The 19,614-nt window shown below is 40.2% G+C and overlaps 1 protein-coding gene across 1 annotated transcript; it reads right to left on the bottom strand.

Moving 5' to 3' along the window:
• Nucleotides 1-17,378: 17,378 nt before the first annotated feature.
• Nucleotides 17,379-18,038, bottom strand: LOC143536547 (F-box protein At5g07610-like). The gene has a single exon (XM_077030515.1). The coding sequence runs from the start codon at nt 18,036-18,038 to the stop codon at nt 17,379-17,381; it is 660 nt and encodes a 219-aa protein (XP_076886630.1).
• Nucleotides 18,039-19,614: the final 1,576 nt, after the last annotated feature.

Below are 19,614 nucleotides of genomic sequence, written 5' to 3'. Positions count from 1 at the left end.
ATATATGTGTCTAGATATGAACAAGCAACAGCTTGATAGCTTTGTTAAAATGGCACGTTAACTATCTTACTAATATCTTAATTGAATATCTAAATCAATATTATGTCACTAGGCATGCGGCTTATATATATACCTCCTTGATTCTCTTTGATTCTACCTTCTTCATATATATATATATATATCACTCTCCCAATTAACACCTACTGAGTGAAGATTCGAAGGGCACGATTGATTTGGTATGGGATCATCTCACAACACGGAGAGAGAAGCAAAAGTGAAGACGATGAAGGTATTGATGTTATGTATTGGATCATTCTTGATAACTATGGTGGGAGGTTTGGTTTTGCTTTTATGGGAAATAAAGTATCATCCTAGTAACAGCCAGTTATGGATGGTTCCTTTTGGCCTCATTATGTTCCTAACACCGGTTTTAGCTGGTCTTGCCGCCTTCATCTCCGACACCTTCACAACAAGGGCAGCTTCCCAACATGTAGATTTTGAATTTTGATGTCGGTTTTGTTAGTGAGAAACATCGTTAAAATCAAGTTTCCGGTGACATCTATGAATCTATGATGATCTATGTGATGTTCAAAATACACGACAAGATTACAAAATAAAAAAAAAAATTTAAAATCTTTCACTTTATATATTTAAGTTGGTATTGGTATTTTGGAATTGTCTTATTTCTTAACATATGTTTTATTTTTGAAATGAAAACATTTGGTATGTATATTTATATGAGTAAACTGCGGTTTTCGTTCATGTGGGCTGTCCAAATCTACGGTTTTTGTCAAATAGTTTCAAATTTACGATTTTCGTCTTTCATTTCACTTGAAATTAAATACGAATTAACTAATCCCGTTAAGTCTGGTCGTTAAACCCATCATCGTGTCCTTCACGTGTAGGTGGTTTTGTCCCCCACCCCCCCACCCCACCAAATGCACCCCAGCCCCTCACGTGAGGGTGCTTGCGAATTAGGCCTGGGGTTCATTTGGGGAGAAAAAGGACAAAACTGCCCCTAACGTGAAGGACACGCTGATGGGTTTAACGACCAAACTTAACGGGATTAGTGAACTCGGGTTTAATTGTAAGTGAAATGAAATCATAGGGACGAAAATCACAAATTTAAAATTATTGCACTAAAACCGTATATTTGGAAAAACCGCAGAGACAAAAACCATAGTTTACTCTATTTATATAAGTATATGTTTTAAATGCTTCATGCAGGGAATCAAACCTTCACTAGTGCATATATGGATATTACCTAGTTGAAGCCTCCCTCGGTGATCCACTGGATTTTAGATAAATCTCCACGTATGGTTTCATTGTGTGACAATAAGGCTTTTCGTTAGATAGGGATACGTTTATACAAATGTTACAATATTATATTAATTTAATAAAAAAAATATAATATCAAACATATACTTTGAATCTAATCATTTTCAAATTCTGACGTTTACGGGTTGATTCGGAGAGAATGCGACTAGTATAATAATCATATTATAAATACCGTGTTCAAATAAATTAGTAAATATGAATTTTTAAGTGTTCTTCATGTACCTAGCTATATGATATTACGGGTTTTATTGATAAAAGATTTGATATTATATAAGTTTTTATGCGAATACTTAAAGTTGTGTCTAGTAAATAAACAAAATAAGTAGTCAAGAGCTGTATCGGTTACAAAGTCAACCTAGATCACATAAGGCTCTCTTAAGTCTTACCCACCAAAGAAAAATCAACTAAAGAAAACTACTACTATACACAGTGGGCTTTTTTTAGATCCGGAATTCCCAACAATATAATGAAAGTCATTCATTTTATATTTTTATAAGGATAACCTACCTTTCTTTTTGTTTTCATTTATGATTTTGGGTACAAGTCTATAGCTCATACAGCTTCAGACTCATATAGTAGTGTGTTTCCATATAATCTTACTTTACTATTAAATCAACATATCTTTTTCACATGTCATTTAACTAGGTTATCCACATAGGATGTCATGTATACAATTTTTATAAATAAATTATCTATATATATATATATATATATATATATATATATATTAAAAAAATACATTCTAGCCTCTTCCTATTGATTCATTTTTCTGTTTCCATAAATAACAAACCATTATAGAATTTTCTTATCAATAAAATAATTCAATAATAAAATAAATGTTTAACATTAAATTTAATGCATTTTTAGTAATGCTTTAATTACATGTTTTTATACATACATTGAATACATTAAAGTATGTTTTGTAACCCTAATTATATTCAAGAGATAGTCATACTTATACCTTTGTTGTTTTAAATTTTATATGTTTATTGGATGATTTCTATATTTCCACCCGTGACGGTCACGGGTCAATTTGATTCACTTTCAAAATTCATATTCTGGCCAATTTTGCAAATCTAGATATTATCAAACAATGAAAGGTATCGAAATCAAAATGGATAACATTATGCCATATCCAACACATTTCATATTAACCTATTATTGATCAAATAAGTAATAATTTTTTATTTTATTTTTGAGTGTATTTGTTTATTTGATTTTAACATAGTCTTAACAATAATGTATGTTATCATATATTTTATATTTTTCTCACCATTCCGTCCATCCCAAAGTATCTATGTATTCCAAGTCTTTATCCTCTTTACATCAAGGTTTGTAATTTCATATTTTATTACTTTTTAAGCTACCCTCACTATAAGTTGTTTATAGCATGATTTGAATACCATTTATGCATTATCAACCTAACACACTTGTTATTATGAAGAATGGCCAAAAGTCAAATTAAGGTTAGCGGGTCCGCCAAACCTATTCTTTAAACGAATATAATATTCTAGCGTTTCTTGTGGTGTTGATTTTACCATGCTCTGTTGTGATTGTGAAACATTTTTATAAAGGAAAGAATGATACAACAATTAAAGACGTACAAATATAACTATATATGATCTTTCATAATAAAAAAGCATTTTAATTTATGATTCTCTCTCCCTCTCTCTCTCTATATATACATACATACATATATATATATATATATATATATATATATATTATTAATCAAATATATTATTTTACAGTTGAACAAATTTTATAAGAGTATTGCTCTTCATTTTAAGGCTATGTCATCCTGAGGTACTGCTAAATTGATGCATCAACTATTTGTTTTAGTGTCACACCCCGGCTCAGGGCCTGGGCGTGACACCCAACGTTGGTACCTGTTTTGTAAATATGTCAGAGTTTATGGTTGTAACGCGGAAGACTTTAATTATTATATTATTATAATTGAAACATGGGTTTTAAAAACACCCTTTAAGTTATACAAAAATGTTTGGATATTAAAACCATGATTTACATTATTTTAATATTAAAACATCCATTGAGCCATCAGATCCTCTAATGGCTTTCCTGTGTCTCCAAACCCCTATTCTTCATTACCTGTAAAACAGTTATAAAAATACGTCAGCTACACATGCTGGTGAACACGCTGACACAAAATATTTAAGTTACTTAGTTATCCCCTCGGGTATCTTATGACCCGGCCCATCGTGGCTTAGGAAACAACCAAGTTAAATATACTATTATAAACCTCCAGTTATACTTGAAACCTCTCGGCGATACCGCAGCATCGAGGTCTTAGCAACTATTCAATATACACGAGATAATCCCCTCTCGGACATTTCTTAGGTCCGGCCCAACGTGGCGGAGGCATTAGCAAGTGTGGTGCGGTGTGCCCACCGTCTACCCACATATGTAAGGATCCAGACAAACGTATACAATAGCCTGAGGGCCAGCATTACTTTTGTTTATAAAGTTTTAGGGATATAATCCCATGCAAACATTCAAGACTTTGTTTTATAAAAAGTTGGACGTATTCACCTTCTTCTTGGTTGGTGTTCTCACCAATTTGTATAGCCTTGTTACCTCGGACCTATAGTACGAGAATAACATTTTATAAGTACTAGGTCAACGACCTAACTTCAGACCTTTAGTCTAATTGCATAACCTTTACCTTGACATAAGGACCTCTAGTCCTTTATAAATATATGGACCTCTAGTCCTTTCTTGTTAATCACTTATAAAAGCTTTGTTTCCTCTTCGTGAAGGAACATATATTTAAATTATAAGTAGTACTAATTAAAATCTTTATATATAATAAAGAAGTATAATTTTATTTATAATCTCAACTTTATGGAATATTTTCAATTTATAAAATCAAGGTACATGCTATATCCCTGACTAGGGTCAAAGTCATTTATATTATGATAATCAGGCAGAACCCCTACCTTGAATGGCTTATACTCGAAACGCCTATGTTTTTACTTGAACCCCACTTCTACTTGGACGAAACTTCTACTTGGAGGAAGGTCGAGAAAGTATTTAGGTAGGGTTATGGCACGCATTTCGAGGTAAGGCTTGGTGGGATGACATATCGGAAATCGTGGCACGTATATCGAGGCAATGTGTGTATATATTGAAGTGTGTGGAATGAATGGGGATCACCCCCATGGCCGATCTATTTATAGAATTTTTCGTGCCACTTCGCGTATCGCGAAGCTGCACTAGCTTCGCTGAGTCACCGCGTAGACCTGCCACGTGTCACCTAGGCCTGCCACGTGTCGTTGCGGTCTCGCCACGTGTCCTGCATCTTCGCGTATCGCGAAGATGCAAAACTTTGAATCTGTTCATTTTTAGTCCCTGGTCTTTTGGTAACCTGTCTTTTCTTGATTTTGTCTCATCATCCAAAAATACAAAGGCGGCTCTTAAGCGGTGATGCGAGCGTGCGAAGTGCAAAGTGCGCCTTCAAAGCGCCACATTGCGCCCATCGCCCTTCACCCGAGCCCGAGCCCGTGCCCATGCGCGTGCGCTTCGGGTGCGTCGCACCCTCTGCTAGGATTAGGGAGAGTGGTTGGCCACTTAAGAACATTTCCATGGAATGTTCTCTCCTTATAAAGTGCTTTATTTTTCTTTCTTTCTCCGATGTGGAATGGAGTCTCCTTACTCCATTCCTTAACATAAGCTACTTCCTTTCTTTGTCTTATTTTTCTCTTTACTTTTGCCTTGAATATTTTTAGTCCTTAAGTTTTATTAATTTGTCAAATTTGGACCAAAATTTTTGTGATGTTACGTTTAGGTCAAGCAAGACATGGATGCATCAACATTGTCTATAAGAAAATATTTGGTGATTTATGAAGTTTATGTGAAACATTTTTATAAAGGAATGAATGATACAACAATTAGAGACGTACAAATATAACTATATATGATCTTTCATAATAAAAAAGTATTTTAATTTATGATTCTCTCCCTCCCTCTCTCTCTTTATATATATATATATATATATGTATATATTATTTATTAATAAAATATATTCTTTTACAGTTGAACAAATTTTATAAGAGCATCGCTCTTCATTTTAAGGCTATGTCATCCTAAGGTACTGCTAAATTGATGCATCAACTATATGTTTTAGGTCAAGCAAGACATGGATGCATCAACATTGTCTATAAGGAAATATTTGGTGGTTTATGAAGTTTATGTTATAAAGTTTTAAATTTTGTTTGTAAACATTCTACTATGTAACTTCATTTTTTGTGAGCTCATGTTTTGCAGTACTTTCTTTTTGTATAAATATCAATTGCAGTTTTATATCATAGTGGCATCTCAAAAAACATATTAAAAAATATCTTGTCGTTTGAAATTATATGTGTACTTGACAACTTCTATATTTCCACCCGTGTCGTATACGGGTCAATAACCTAGTCCATCTAATAAAAAATTTAATTTTAAACATTAACTCCTAAGTTGGAGAATGTTTCAAAATAAATGGTTATAAACACCATTTATTGAGTAACAAAGGCTATTAATTGTCTTCATTATTATTTTCCAAAATTTTGAGACTTTGTAATTTTATCTTTTAGAATTTTGAGAAATTATTTAAGAATGTTTGGACTGGATGTATGGACGTTTAGATTGAAATGATGGTTTAAGTCAAGAAGTTTGGATTTTATTGTTGCTTTATTAACGGTTTAATAAAAATTATAATTGTTATATCTCATTGTTATGTTCATATCTGTAGCATTCTTTATGTTGTGTACTTATATGTTCTATAATTTCAATAAAAATAGTTTTTATAGCACACAACTTATATTACAACATCTATATGTTTACGATTTATAGCTTACAACATATGATTTCAGTACATGATAAAGTTTTAATTAATATGTCTTTTTTTATTTAATGGTATAAGTTTGAAATATGTTTTAAATTGTTATTTATCTATGTTTTTCTTTGTATGTTGGATTTTTTTAATTAAAACAACAATGTGATACCTTATATTAATAATGTTAGATTATCTGTCGTTTACAATTCATTAAAATGTATAACACACACACATATATATATATATATATATATATATATATATATATATATATATGAAGTTTTATATATTTCCACCCGTGTGTAACACTGGATTTTACCTAGTATCATATATAATAATTAGTCAATGTTTAGATTACATCGTAACAAAAGACAAGCGGGCAACAAGCTGAATTACAACAAGCTGTATAATAATTATATATTAATTATCATGTATAATTAGTGTTTGTACGCTCTAAAAATTTTTAAAGTCTAGGGCGTGTCCATTGAGCATCTACACATCTTGAGCAAAAGTAAAATCAATGCAAATGTTAAATATAAACTAATTTTCATTTGATGTTTCACGTTAGGTCAAGAACAACCGTAAAACTAATCTAACTGAATTACAATTCGAATGGATTTGATTGTTGAAGTCGCTTCAGGGCCGGCCCTAGGGGAGGGGGGGGGGGGGCTGGGTGGTCGACGGCCACAGGCCCGACACTCCGTTAGGTCCGAATTTTTTTTTTCAAATTATGTGTATTTTTATTAAAACAATATGTATATTTAGTGCATAAACTCAATTGCATAACTGCTAGCTTGGTCTAGTGGCAAAGATGTATTACTCCCAACTAACAAAAAGGTTATGGGTTCTAGTCTCATTTTAGACATGTTTAATTTTATTTTTATACAAAAGTTTTATACACAACATAAATTATAACCAAGTAAGCCAATATCAAATTAATTATTTAAACCCAATAAAATACTCCTTTTACTTAAGAACCAAAAATAGTATTGCCTTCGGCCCCAAATTTTTTTTTTTGCTTTCTCGGAGCTGGTCCTAAGTCGCTTGGAGCCTTGGATAGTTGAGTTTTATATTTTGCTTTCAGTTTTATATTTTGGAAAGCAAAGATAGATTGGTTAAAGCCAATACTACATTTCAAGAAGACACGCTCATTCAGATAATTATTAGAGGTGGGTGAGTAAACATCTAGTTGGTTTAATTATTTGAATGCAAAGCGACAAATAACGAAAAAACAAGTAAATAAGAGAAAACCTTATTTTGGATAATAAAATGCATTGTCCGGAAAATTGATAAAAAGAAATCTCTCTCTCTAATTGGGCTTGTTCACAATTATTTTTGGGCTTAGGTAATGACTATGTAACAATCTTCCAATGTTAAAATTCTACACTGCTTCATAGATGGCATTTTCTGAATAAAAGCTGTCAGCAGATACATATGTAACATATAATCTATGCCGTTTTTACGTGACAACGGCTCTCCTTTTATAATCCACCCTTGAAGTGGATCTTTCTAGGCATTGGTGTCAAGTCGAACATGCTTCATACATAATCTAATTCTAATGAGAGCCAGGGATGGCAAAAAAAAAAAAAAGAAAGAAAGAAAAAGAAAAGAAACAATTTCGGTGAGTATTACCAGAACCCAACGAGTATGGAATTTGTTTTAAAACTTTTGCGGGTATGATACGGACATGGGCTTGGGGTAAACCTGACCTGATTACTGGACACAACACATCGATTTACTCATTTACCCAAAAAAAAAAATTATTTTCTCTTAGCACTTCTTTATTATTGCTTCATTTTAGTGCTCAATATTCAACAATTCTCATTTAAAATTTTCATAAGAGTGCTAATTTCCTGAATCTCATCTGTCTTCCAGGAGATTTTTAATGGCTTAGTATAACATAATATATGTAATCTAAAATCTAAATAAAAGCTCAATGTTTGACAATTATCTATTGACCAACACGGGATAAAAATCACTTCCTGAACTAAATAAAAACACTTCTACTTCATCTTTTATAATTTACTTTTTACATCATGCAAACACTTCTTTAATTTATTAATGGATATACTGCGGGTATGCCCGGTACCCGACACATACCTTATGGTTAGCGGGTTGGGCATGGGCATGGCCGGCTCTAGGGTGGTGCAAGCTGGACACCAGGCCGGGGTACGGCTTTTTCGGGGACACGTTGGAACCACCGGAGAGTTGACATTAAATAGTAAATAGCTTTTCTACCACAACCATTGTCAAATCAAACCAAATGATGCTGGAACACATACAGGAGCCACATTTCAATTAAACAAAAATATAAACTTGCAAGTAATTAAATCTCCAATTATCCTTAACACAAAGTTTTCAACAAACACAAACTTTAGTAAACCTTCCAGTTTGATCATTGAAGAGGTAGGTCCCAGTAGAGCCCAGTTGGACCCGCAAGACTCACCTTGAAAAGGGACGTCTGCGCAGTTGGACCCGCAAGACTCCTTAACGGACGTCTGCGCGGTTGCACCCGCAAGACTTAACTTAAAGGGACGTCTGCGCAGAGACCAACTGGATCCGCAGGACCCACCATGCTCAGAGACGTGACGTCCTTACGCGCAGTACGCAAGCTGTTCCCGCAGGAAACGCCTCCCAATGGACGACGTACTCCGCCTGTTCCCGCAGTAGCGGATACTAGCCATCAGGGAAGGCTACCCGCGCAGCAAGGCTACACGCACAAGGCACTTAACTCTCATAATAATTCAGTAATGTCACCTGAAGAAGGAATGAGCAAGCCGGGAACACTCCCGCACAAAGCCGGGAATACTCCCGCACAAAGCCGGGAAAAACTCCCGCCCAAATGAGCCAGTCCGTACGATACTGGAGGATCTTTTGTACTGTACCTGACGAGGTATGGACAAAAGATCTGACCAAAGATACGACAGCTCACTGACAACAGTATGACGAGCAGCACGCTCTTGTACTGTATGTCACTGTTAGCCGCTGCCTACTCACCAACCTGTCGGAGGACGTGCATAGCCTGCAGTTGGTGGAACAGGAATAGTACACAGCCGGCCTGGTTACTATCAGCCGCTGCCTACCCACCAACCACCAGCATGGCATGTGCGTAGCCCACAGTTGGCAGAACAGGAACACTATTCAGCCGGCTGTACCTGCTTGGAAACCTACCTTCGGCTATAAATACTCCAACACCTTGGAACGGTATCATATCTTATTATCATCTTATCTCATATCTTATATCTTGATATATTACCTGATATCTGCTCTAGTCATTCTCTTAATATACACTTATATTCAAGAGCAATCTAGTCTGATTCTCACGCCGGAGGGTGGTCACAAGGAGGTACCCCCCCTTCTCAGTGACGAGCTCACGGTGTCTGTTTTGCAGGTCATCAGAAGAACCATATTCGCCGGATCTAACCCCTCGTGGGAAACATCTATTTAACCCCCAGATTATCCGTAATCTGCCCGGGGTCGATTAATGTTTCTTCATTGGCGCCATCCGTGCATAAAAGCTAGAACTAATTTTTCTCCAGTTTTTTCAAAACTTCTGGAAAGATGGTTAAAGTTACTCCGGTCCCAAAACCAACGAGTGACCAAGAAACCCCGGTAACCACAACCCCAGCTACTGGGGGGAATACCGGCGACTACACAATATTTACGAACACTACCCCGGTTACCCAAGCCGGGGCAAGTGCAGTAAACAACCATCCCCTGGGATTCATTAATACCCAGGCGGAAAGACAACAGACGAGGCTCCCCCGCCAAACACTTGAACAAGTTAAAGCGTGGGCAGAAGCACGTCAGAAGGAATTTCAAGCTGAGTTGGACGAACGCTTGCGTTCCGTCCAACAGGCTGACGAATTTGGAAGCACTCGACAACAGCTCAACATGAGCAGTGAGTGCGAATACTCGGACGATGATCGGGAGGAATCCGACACCGATGCAAACCATCGCCATAGGGCGAAAGGGAAGCGTAAGAAAACGGACTTCCAAACAAGAAGGAATTTCGGAGAAACCTTCAAACAAAAGAACGCGGGGGGAAACCCACGTGACTTCTCCAAAACCTTCAGACCAACTGCTGCAAACGCGGGAACATCCAAGTTTGCAAGGGACATTGCGGAAGCAATCGCCCCGAAAAGTGCCAAGCAGATGCCCAACATCGGCACTTATGATGGCATATCCGACCCAGATGATCACCTGAACAGATTCATAGCAGGGGCAACCGTCAGCAACTGGACGGAACCCACGTGGTGTTATATGTTCCAGATGACGCTGGTTGGAGCGGTTAGAGCGTGGTTTGACCGTTTACCGGTCCACCACATCTACGATTGGGCGGACTTCCAACACAAGTTCTGCCCACACTTCAGTCAACAGAGAAAATATACTGAAGAGCAGTGGACGATCCTCAACTGCGTTAGAGAGGAGGATGAATCTTTACTAGACTTCATCACTCGCTTCAACTCGAAAAAGCTGAGTGTGGGCGCTTTAAGCGAAGATATTGTTCGCGCTGCTTTCATTCAGGGCGCCGAATACCCAGAGCTTATCCGCACGTTGACGGGTAAAGACGGCATGCCATCCACATGGGATGCCATCATGACGGCGGCCAAGCGCTTTGCCGAAACAGAGAAGCAGCTGGGTGGGAATCTGCCCCAGAGTACAAACCTCTACACGCAGAGGACTAGAGAACACAACGTCCGGACCGCCTGGCAAAACAAAAAGAGGAAGCTAGGCATGTGGCAGTCAAGGGTAAACTTTGACACCTCATCCAGCTCTCGCTCCCTAGTAGGCGGAAGGGATAACACGCACCCATCAAGCCGACACCCCAGGTGGACGCCACTCACCAAAAGCGTCACGGAGATATTTGCCACCGAAAAACTCCCATGGCCAAAAGCTCCAACAGTCCGGCAGCGACCTAATGTGGACCAGAGCAAATCCTGTGACTTCCACGGGACAAAGGGTCACACCACTGAGGAGTGTACATCCGTGAGGAATATTATTGAAACATTCGTCAAGGAGGGCAAACTTACACACCTGGTGGCATCAATCAAGAATGGGGGGAAGAATGACAACCGATACAAAAGTAACGGACGAAAGCCCGTTGACATCAGCATCCACATGGTTCATAGTAACATCAGAGGAAGAAAAAGACGGACGACAGAACCATGCGCATGGAAGGAAGCTGAGGTGCGCTTCCCGCGAGTGCCAGGAGGACCCAGCAAAGAAGGCCCTATCGTCATCAAAAGCCAGCTGGGGCACTACATCACTTCCCGCACTCTTGTTGACAACGGCGCCTCCTCAACGGTTATGTACAGGCAGTTCTTCGACAAGCTAGATGACGAAGACAAGGAACACCTGGAAACGGTCTACGCCTCAATGGAAGGGTTCGACGGCAGCACAAACACCCATCTGGGTATCCTATCTTTCCCCGTCACTCTCACAGACGGAAAACACTCCCGCACAGAGGATGTGGACTTTGTCGTGATGAGGAAGCCACACCACACGTACGACATTCTCTTCGGGAGAGACGGGATGGCAAGATTCAACGCCGTGGTATCTTCAGTCCACGGCATGATGGGATGGCCAACAGCTGAGGGTGTAGCGATGATCACCGGCATTCCCCAGGTATGCATCGCATCTGTCTCATCTAAACCCAAACCAAAGATGGCTAAACCAACCATCACCGAACCAGAAGAATGGGCCTTCAATGGCAAATACCCTGACCAGGCTGTTACCATTGGCCCAACAATCACTGATCCTACGCGCACCTTACTCAAACGCTTACTACTGAAAAACGCTGACATCTTCGCATGGAAACCAGCTGACATGACTGGGGTACCTCGAAGTAAGGCAGAGCATAAGCTCAAGTGTGACCCGGCTTTTACGCCGTTCATACAAAAGTGTAGAGTAATGGGGGCGGAACAAGCTAACGCGTGTAGAGCCCAATTCAAGGAACTCCTTGACGCGGGCATCGTACGCGTTAGCAGATATCAAACTTGAGTTGCAAATCCCGTTATGGTACCGAAGCCTAACAAGCAATGGCGCATGTGCATAGATTTCAAAGATTTGAACAAAGCATGCCCCAAAGATTGTTACCCGTTACCCGAAATTGATCTTAAGGTAGATTCGTTAGCACCGTTTCGCCTTAAATGCTTCCTTGATGCGTATAAAGGGTACCATCAAATCCACATGGCCGTTGATGATCAGGACAAAACCGCATTTCGGACGCCCGATGGCACATTCTGTTATCAAATGATGCCATTCGGACTTAAGAATGCCAGGTCCACATACTAACGCCTGATGGACAAAGAGTTTCACGCCCAAATTGGGAGGAACTTGGAAGTATACATGGATGACCTGGTCATCAAAAGCCTTGACCCAGAAGCGATGTTGAAAGACATCGAAGAAACATTCAACACACTCAGAAGGATAAACATGAAGCTCCACCCGAGCAAGTGTTCCTTTGGGATGGAAGAAGGGAAGTTCTTAGGAGTCATTGTTACAAAAGATGGCTTCAGAGCGAATCCTGAAAAGGTCGAAGCCATTATCAAAATGGAATCACCTACTACCATCAAGCAAGCTCAGACACTGAATGGACGCCTAGTTGCACTTAACCGCTTCTTGGCAAATCATGCAGATAGGTCGTTCCCATTCGTGTCGACGCTGAGAAACTGTTTAAAGAAAACACACTTCCGCTGGACACCAGAAGCGGAAGCAGCTTTTCAGGAAATTCGGTCACGCTTGATCGAACTCCCAACGCTCACAGCACCAGAAGCGGGAGAGGAATTAATCCTATACCTCTCCGCCACAGATAGAGCAACCGGGGCCGTCCTGTTAGTCGAGCGAAAAGGCATCCAGATGCCAATCTACTATGTTAGCCGTCTCCTAACAGACGTCGAAACCCGGTACTCTACCCTGGAAAAATTAGTCTTAGCACTTGTACAGGCTTCACGAAGGCTAAGACGATATTTCCAAGGTCACCCAATCACCATTCTCACCAACTTCAAACTTGCAAACGTTTTAGGCAAACCCGAACTGTCGGGACGCCTAGCCAAATGGGCAATAGAATTGGGAGAATACGCGATAAAGTACAAGCCAAGCCCAGCCATAAAAGGCCAGGTCTTGGCCGACTTTATTGTCGAAGCCCCCGCCTCGCGGGAGAAAGAGTGCCAGGACGAGGCTCAACCCTCTCCAGCACAGGACATCGATGAGGTCTGGCGACTTTACACTGATGGAGCAGCCAGCAACGAGGGCTCAGGAGCAGGGTTAAAACTAACCAGCCCAGCAGGCCAAGAATACACTTACGCTATTCGACTAGATTTTCCAAGTACGAATAACGAAGCTGAGTATGAAGCATTCTTGGCCGGGTTGAGGATTGCGCGAAAGATGGGAGTAAAAAACTTGGAAGCCCATGTGGATTCCATGTTAGTAGCTAATCAGATAAACGGGACATACACGGCCGTGAACGACACAATGGCCCTGTACCTCGCTCAAGCAAAAACCCTCATGCGCGATTTTAACGATTGTAAAGTCATACACGTCAAGCGTAGCGAAAACAAATCTGCGGATGCGTTAAGCAAGCTTTCGTCATTGGCTTTCACCCGCCTGGGAAAGGACATCCGCATTGAACTCCTTGGAGCACCATCAGTCCCACACAAGGAAGTCTGTGTCATCCAAACCGGCACGGGAACGTGGATGACACCAATAATAAATTACCTTGCGGCGGGTATACTACCAGAGTCGAAAACACAGGCAAGAAAACTACGCTGTAAAGCACTGAACTATCAACTCATCGATGACATCCTTTACAGACGTAACTTTCTTGGCCCACTCCTCAGATGCGTTGACGACCAAGATGCCAACTACCTCCTAAGGGAAGTACACGAGGGCATCTGTGGGATACACGCAGGTCCACGCGCAGTTGTAGCTAAGCTAAACAACGCGGGATACTTTTGGCCGGGGATGCATACGGATGCACTGGCATACATCAGAAAATGTAGGTCTTGCCAACTCTACGCACCTAACACGCATCGCCCGAAGAACGAACTTGTTCCAGTCACCTCTTCATGGCCATTTCAGAAGTGGGCCATCGACGTGACAGGCCCATTTCCCACAGCAGCAGGGAACGTCCAGTTTCTAGTGGTCGCCATCGATTACTTCACCAAGTGGATAGAAGCAAAACCCTTAGCCCAAACGACCGCAAAACATATCAAAAAGTTCATTTGGAAATTTATTATTTGTCGTTTCGGGCTTCCACAAAATTTGGTGAGCGATAACGGCACCAACTTTGCTGACAAGAAGCTACAACAGTGGCTGAAAGAACTACAAATCACCCACACCTTTACCTCAGTGGCGCACCCGCAGGGTAATGGTGAGGTGGAAAGAGCAAATAGGAGCATCGTCGACGGCATAAAGAGAAGACTACTGGAACACAGATCCGGCTGGGTGGACGAAGTTCCACACGTCCTTTGGGCACACAGAACGATGAAAAAGGCAAGTACGGAAGAAACCCCGTTCAGCCTCACTTATGGCACTGAAGCCATGGTCCCAGTCGAAATTGGTCTACCCTCACCAAGGGTCTTGATTCAACCAGAGGACAATGATGCGGAAAGACGGTTAGACCTTATGCTAACCGAGGAACGCAGAGACTTAGCCGCAGCACGTGAAGAGAACTACAAGCGACAGATGCAAAAGTACTACAACACGCGGGTAAAACTCTGCAACTTCAATGTCGGAGACTACATACTGCGTAACAACGAGGCTTCGAACCAAGAACGCCCAGGAAAGCTGGACCCTGTCTGGGAAGGGCCATATATTATCAAAGAAGTTTTGGGAAAGGGCGCATACCGGCTCGAAAGGCTCGATGGCACCCCCATCCCAAGAACATGGAATGGAGCTCAATTACGCAAGTGTTACATGTAGATCAATTCCAAATTTATAAAGAAACGGCCTGGAGCCACTTCTAATGAAAATGATTCTCCTTTATCACATTGTGTTGATCGCTTTACATTTATACTTATAAACTTTCCGGACGGTATGCCGGTATTCACCGCATAAATATGGAAAGAAGTCGTTGCGTGTGGACGGCGGCAAAACCCGCATAAACACAAAAAACGGCAAACCTTCACGCAGGTTAGTTATAGGTGAAGATTGGTCATCCCACTAAATGAAAGTGACGGTCCTACCCGCACTATCATGATAGAGGAAACCGAACACTAACCTATTGACAGCCGCGCGTCGAACGGTTAACTTATTCAAAACACTGGGAAAATTGCTAAAATAAACTAAAATATGCATGCGCAAGTCATGTAACGTTTATAACGCAAGTCACAAAGATTCAAAAGTAAGCGGGATTATACCCCTTACCTTGGCAACCAAGTAACTATAAGACAGGTGCGGGTACAGTGTCAAGGCAAAACCCTTCACATACCTAGCACCTGCAAGGAATTGAAGCCAAGAATACCTCGGCAACCAGGTAACTATAAGACGGGTGCGGGTACAGTGTCAAGGCAAAACCCTTCACATACTTAGCACCCGCAGGGAATTGAAGCCAGGAATACCTTGGAAGTAAAGTAACTATAAGACGAGTGCGGGTACATTGTCAAGGCAAAACCCTTCACATACCTAGCACTCCGCAGGGAATTGAAACCAAGAAGGATCTTCTGGGCCATGCTTGCGGAAACGGGAATAACATCCCCGCATAGCGGGAACGTCGAGAACTAGATTGTTTGAAGCTCCAAGATGGAATTGGTTGTTTAACATAATTGATCACTATGTTCAAAACTACCAAAACCTCATGGAGAATCAACACAAGTGGAACTCAACGCTCCTGACTTGCGAGGAGGTTACAGACCTACCCGCATCATACCCAAAGATCAAGCAGAACAGTGGGAAATTCTGCACGTGACATTAGGACTTCCTCGGGATGAATCCCCATGGAAAACCTTAAAACTAAACCCTTTTCAAAACCCCTTGCTTAAGTCCAAAAGTTCACCTCACTTATTAACAATTCATGAGAAGAACATTGGACTGGGGGGACTTGAAGAGGTAGGTCCCAGCAGAGCCCAGTTGGACCCGCAAGACTCACATTGAAAAGGGACGTCTGCGCAGTTGGACCCGCAAGACTCCTTAACGGACGTCTGCGCGGTTGCACCCGCAAGACTTAACTTAAAGGGACGTCTGCGCAGAGACCAACTGGATCCGCAGGACCCACCATGCTCAGAGACGTGACGTCCTTACGCGCATTACGCAAGCTGTTCCCGCAGGAAACGCCTCCCAATGGACGACGTACTCCGCCTGTTCCCGCAGTAGCGGATACTAGCCATCAGGGAAGGCTACCCGCGCAGCAAGGCTACACGCACAAGGCACTTAACTTTCATAATAATTAAGTAATGTCACCTGAAGAAGGAATGAGCAAGCCGGGAACACTCCCGCACAAAGCCGGGAATACTCCCGCCCAAATGAGCCAGTCCGTACGATACTGGAGGATCTTTTGTACTGTACCTGACGAGGTATGGACAAAAGATCTGACCAAAGATACGACAGCTCACTGACAACAGTATGACGAGCAGCACGCTCTTGTACTGTATGTCACTGTTAGCCGCTGCCTACTCACCAACCTGTCGGAGGACGTGCATAGCCTGCAGTTGGTGGAACAGGAATAGTACACAGCCGGCCTGGTTACTATCAGCCGCTGCCTACCCACCAACCACCAGCATGGCATGTGCGTAGCCCACAGTTGGCAGAACATGAACACTATTCAGCCGGCTGTACCTGCTTGGAAACCTACCTTCGGCTATAAATACTCCAACACCTTGGAACGGTATCATATCTTATTATCATCTTATCTCATATCTTATATCTTGATATATTACCTGATATCTGCTCTAGTCATTCTCTTAATATACACTTATATTCAAGAGCAATCTAGTCTGATTCTCACGCCGGAGGGTGGTCACAAGGAGGTACCCCCTTCTCAGTGACGAGCTCACGGTGTCTGTTTTGCAGGTCATCAGAAGAACCATATTCGCCTGATCTAACCCCTCGTGGGAAACATCTATTTAACCCCCAGATTATCCGTAATCTGCCCGGGGTCGATTAGTGTTTCTTCAATCATCAACTTAGTACCAGATATAAACTGATATTTTGAAACAAATTCAAACACCTTACTAGAAAAACACAAACAAACAAACCTGATTGTCTTCTATAAAGCAGACAAGGTTTCGATGTAACGATGAGCACCTTCGAAACCAAAGGAGTACTCTTCATAATTATATAACTCCTTAAAACTCATGTCGTGAACATTGTACCTTATCATCTTCAAAGGAGTTTCCAGCACCAAGAATGTATCTTCTTCTTCTTTACCTCTAACCACATCAACCACTTGAAACCTATAGCCGTAGTGATCGACCATCTCCGGAAAACCACTCAAAAGCTCATCAAGCTGTACTCGGTACTTGACAAACCACCCCGAATGATCCATCAGCATCTCGTAAACAATTAAACTAGTTTCTTCAGGCTTGGTTTCTGATATTAAATGCAGATGACCTCTCGATTCCCCAAAATACATTGTCGATCTTTCATTAGACATCAACCCCTCCTGCACAGACAACGTTTGCAACTGTTCAACATCTAATTTGAAGTACAAGAGATCGCGAGAATCGGGAGTCCAATGAACAGCCCCATTCCAGTAAACTGGTTGGCAGAAGGGCGGGTTCTGAATTGAGAAAGATTCACCACAAATCTTCCATTGCCCGGTATCAGACGAGTAGATATGAATCTGAAACAAGTCTTCAGGCTTTAAAAGACGGATACCAACAACTTTGTAGTGCACACAAAGTGTTGGATGAAATGCCAGAGCCATATTCCAGACTTGTTTTGGGAGCGGTGGGACGATTGTCAGTTGTTTGGTGGTGGGATTGAAAACATAATATTCATAAGCACCATTGTGAACGGCATAACAAAGTAATAAGCCGTTACAAGATTGCGCAATTTTAACATGGGAACGATTAAAGTAGAAATTGAGACTATGGAAAGGAGGAGGGCTTCGGTTTTCAACATCAAATGGAAAATATATACCATCACGACTAAATAGGCCAACAGATTTAGAAAGGTTATTATTATTATTATTATCATAGCGGTGGGTGAAGTGTGTGTGAGACAAAAGCAATTGCCAGTGTTTACATACGGATTTGAAACGAAGGATGGAGGTGACAGGGAGCCGGATAAGGATTTCGGTTAAAAGGTCATCGATGGGAATGCTACAGATTGATGATCGGTATCTTCCTCCATGGAAGCCTGTGAGAAGTGGATTTGGGTTTGTTTGATTTTTAGGGTTTCCAAATCGTCCTAGTTTGTTATTATATAAAATATAAAAGTTCACCCAGATCACGAACTTTCAGCTGTATACATGGTGCTAAATATAAAAGTCTATTACTTTTTCAACCTTTATTTAAATAAGTAATACAGTAGAAACTCGATAAATTAATACTCGATTATTTAATAAACTCTTTAGGATAATATTTTTTGCTGGTCCTGACTCGGGGATAGGGTGCTAAATTAATAATTCGCTAAAATTATAAGATAATACATTTTTAATAATTTCTTTAGACCCCATATAAAATATAAATTAATAATTCCTTATATATAGCACATTACATGAATGATTTATGAAGGTTTCTTGAAAAATGACTTAATTGTCTTTTGTTTTTTGTTGAAATCAATTTCCCTTTGAATCTCGTCTCTAATTTTCCTTAGCATGGTAAGAACTTCTGGCGTTGTTTTCTCATAGCTCAACAAGAAATTGTTCAATGTGATTGCCGCTTTAATAGCTTCGTTTCGCGAAGGGGGCTCCATTGTAGAACTTTCATCATCTTCTTCATTGATATCATCTTTATTAATTCCAATAACGCTTTCAATAATTTATTCATCAGTCAACAACTGTGCAACTATATTTTCTTCTGGGTGAGTCAGAACATTCTACTATAAATTAATAAAATATTAATTAATATATAAATTAATAATTATTAATTTATCGATTAATTAATAACTCTTTTAATTAATAAATTTTGGTGGTCCCAAGTGTATTATTTTATAGAGTTTCTATTGTACTTATTTTTAGAATAACGACTTTCCCTTTTATTTTCTTTTTGTTGTTGTTTTTTAGTTCACCGTAACTAGACTATGGTTTTAAAGTTTGACTTAGATGTTTCTTCTGAAAACATTTAATATTCTTTTGAATTTGTATTTATCCTTAGAAATATTTCTACTTCATCTTTTCTAATTTACCTTATGGATCATGCAAACACTTCTTCAATTTACTAATGTATATATCCAATACCCGTAGGTATGCCCGGTACCTGACTTATAATTTAGTCGACAAATGCCCAATGGGTATTAGACTGGGAATGAGATGCGACTTTAATGGAGTATCAAACCGG

This window comes from Bidens hawaiensis, unplaced genomic scaffold (genome assembly GCF_021521415.1).
Source record: "Bidens hawaiensis isolate Kalapana, Puna unplaced genomic scaffold, B.hawaiensis_p1.1 tig00010814_1, whole genome shotgun sequence".
NCBI classification, from domain to species: domain Eukaryota; kingdom Viridiplantae; phylum Streptophyta; class Magnoliopsida; order Asterales; family Asteraceae; genus Bidens; species Bidens hawaiensis.
Note: the sequence above shows the minus strand (reverse complement) of the source record. Positions and strands in the feature narration are given on the sequence as shown.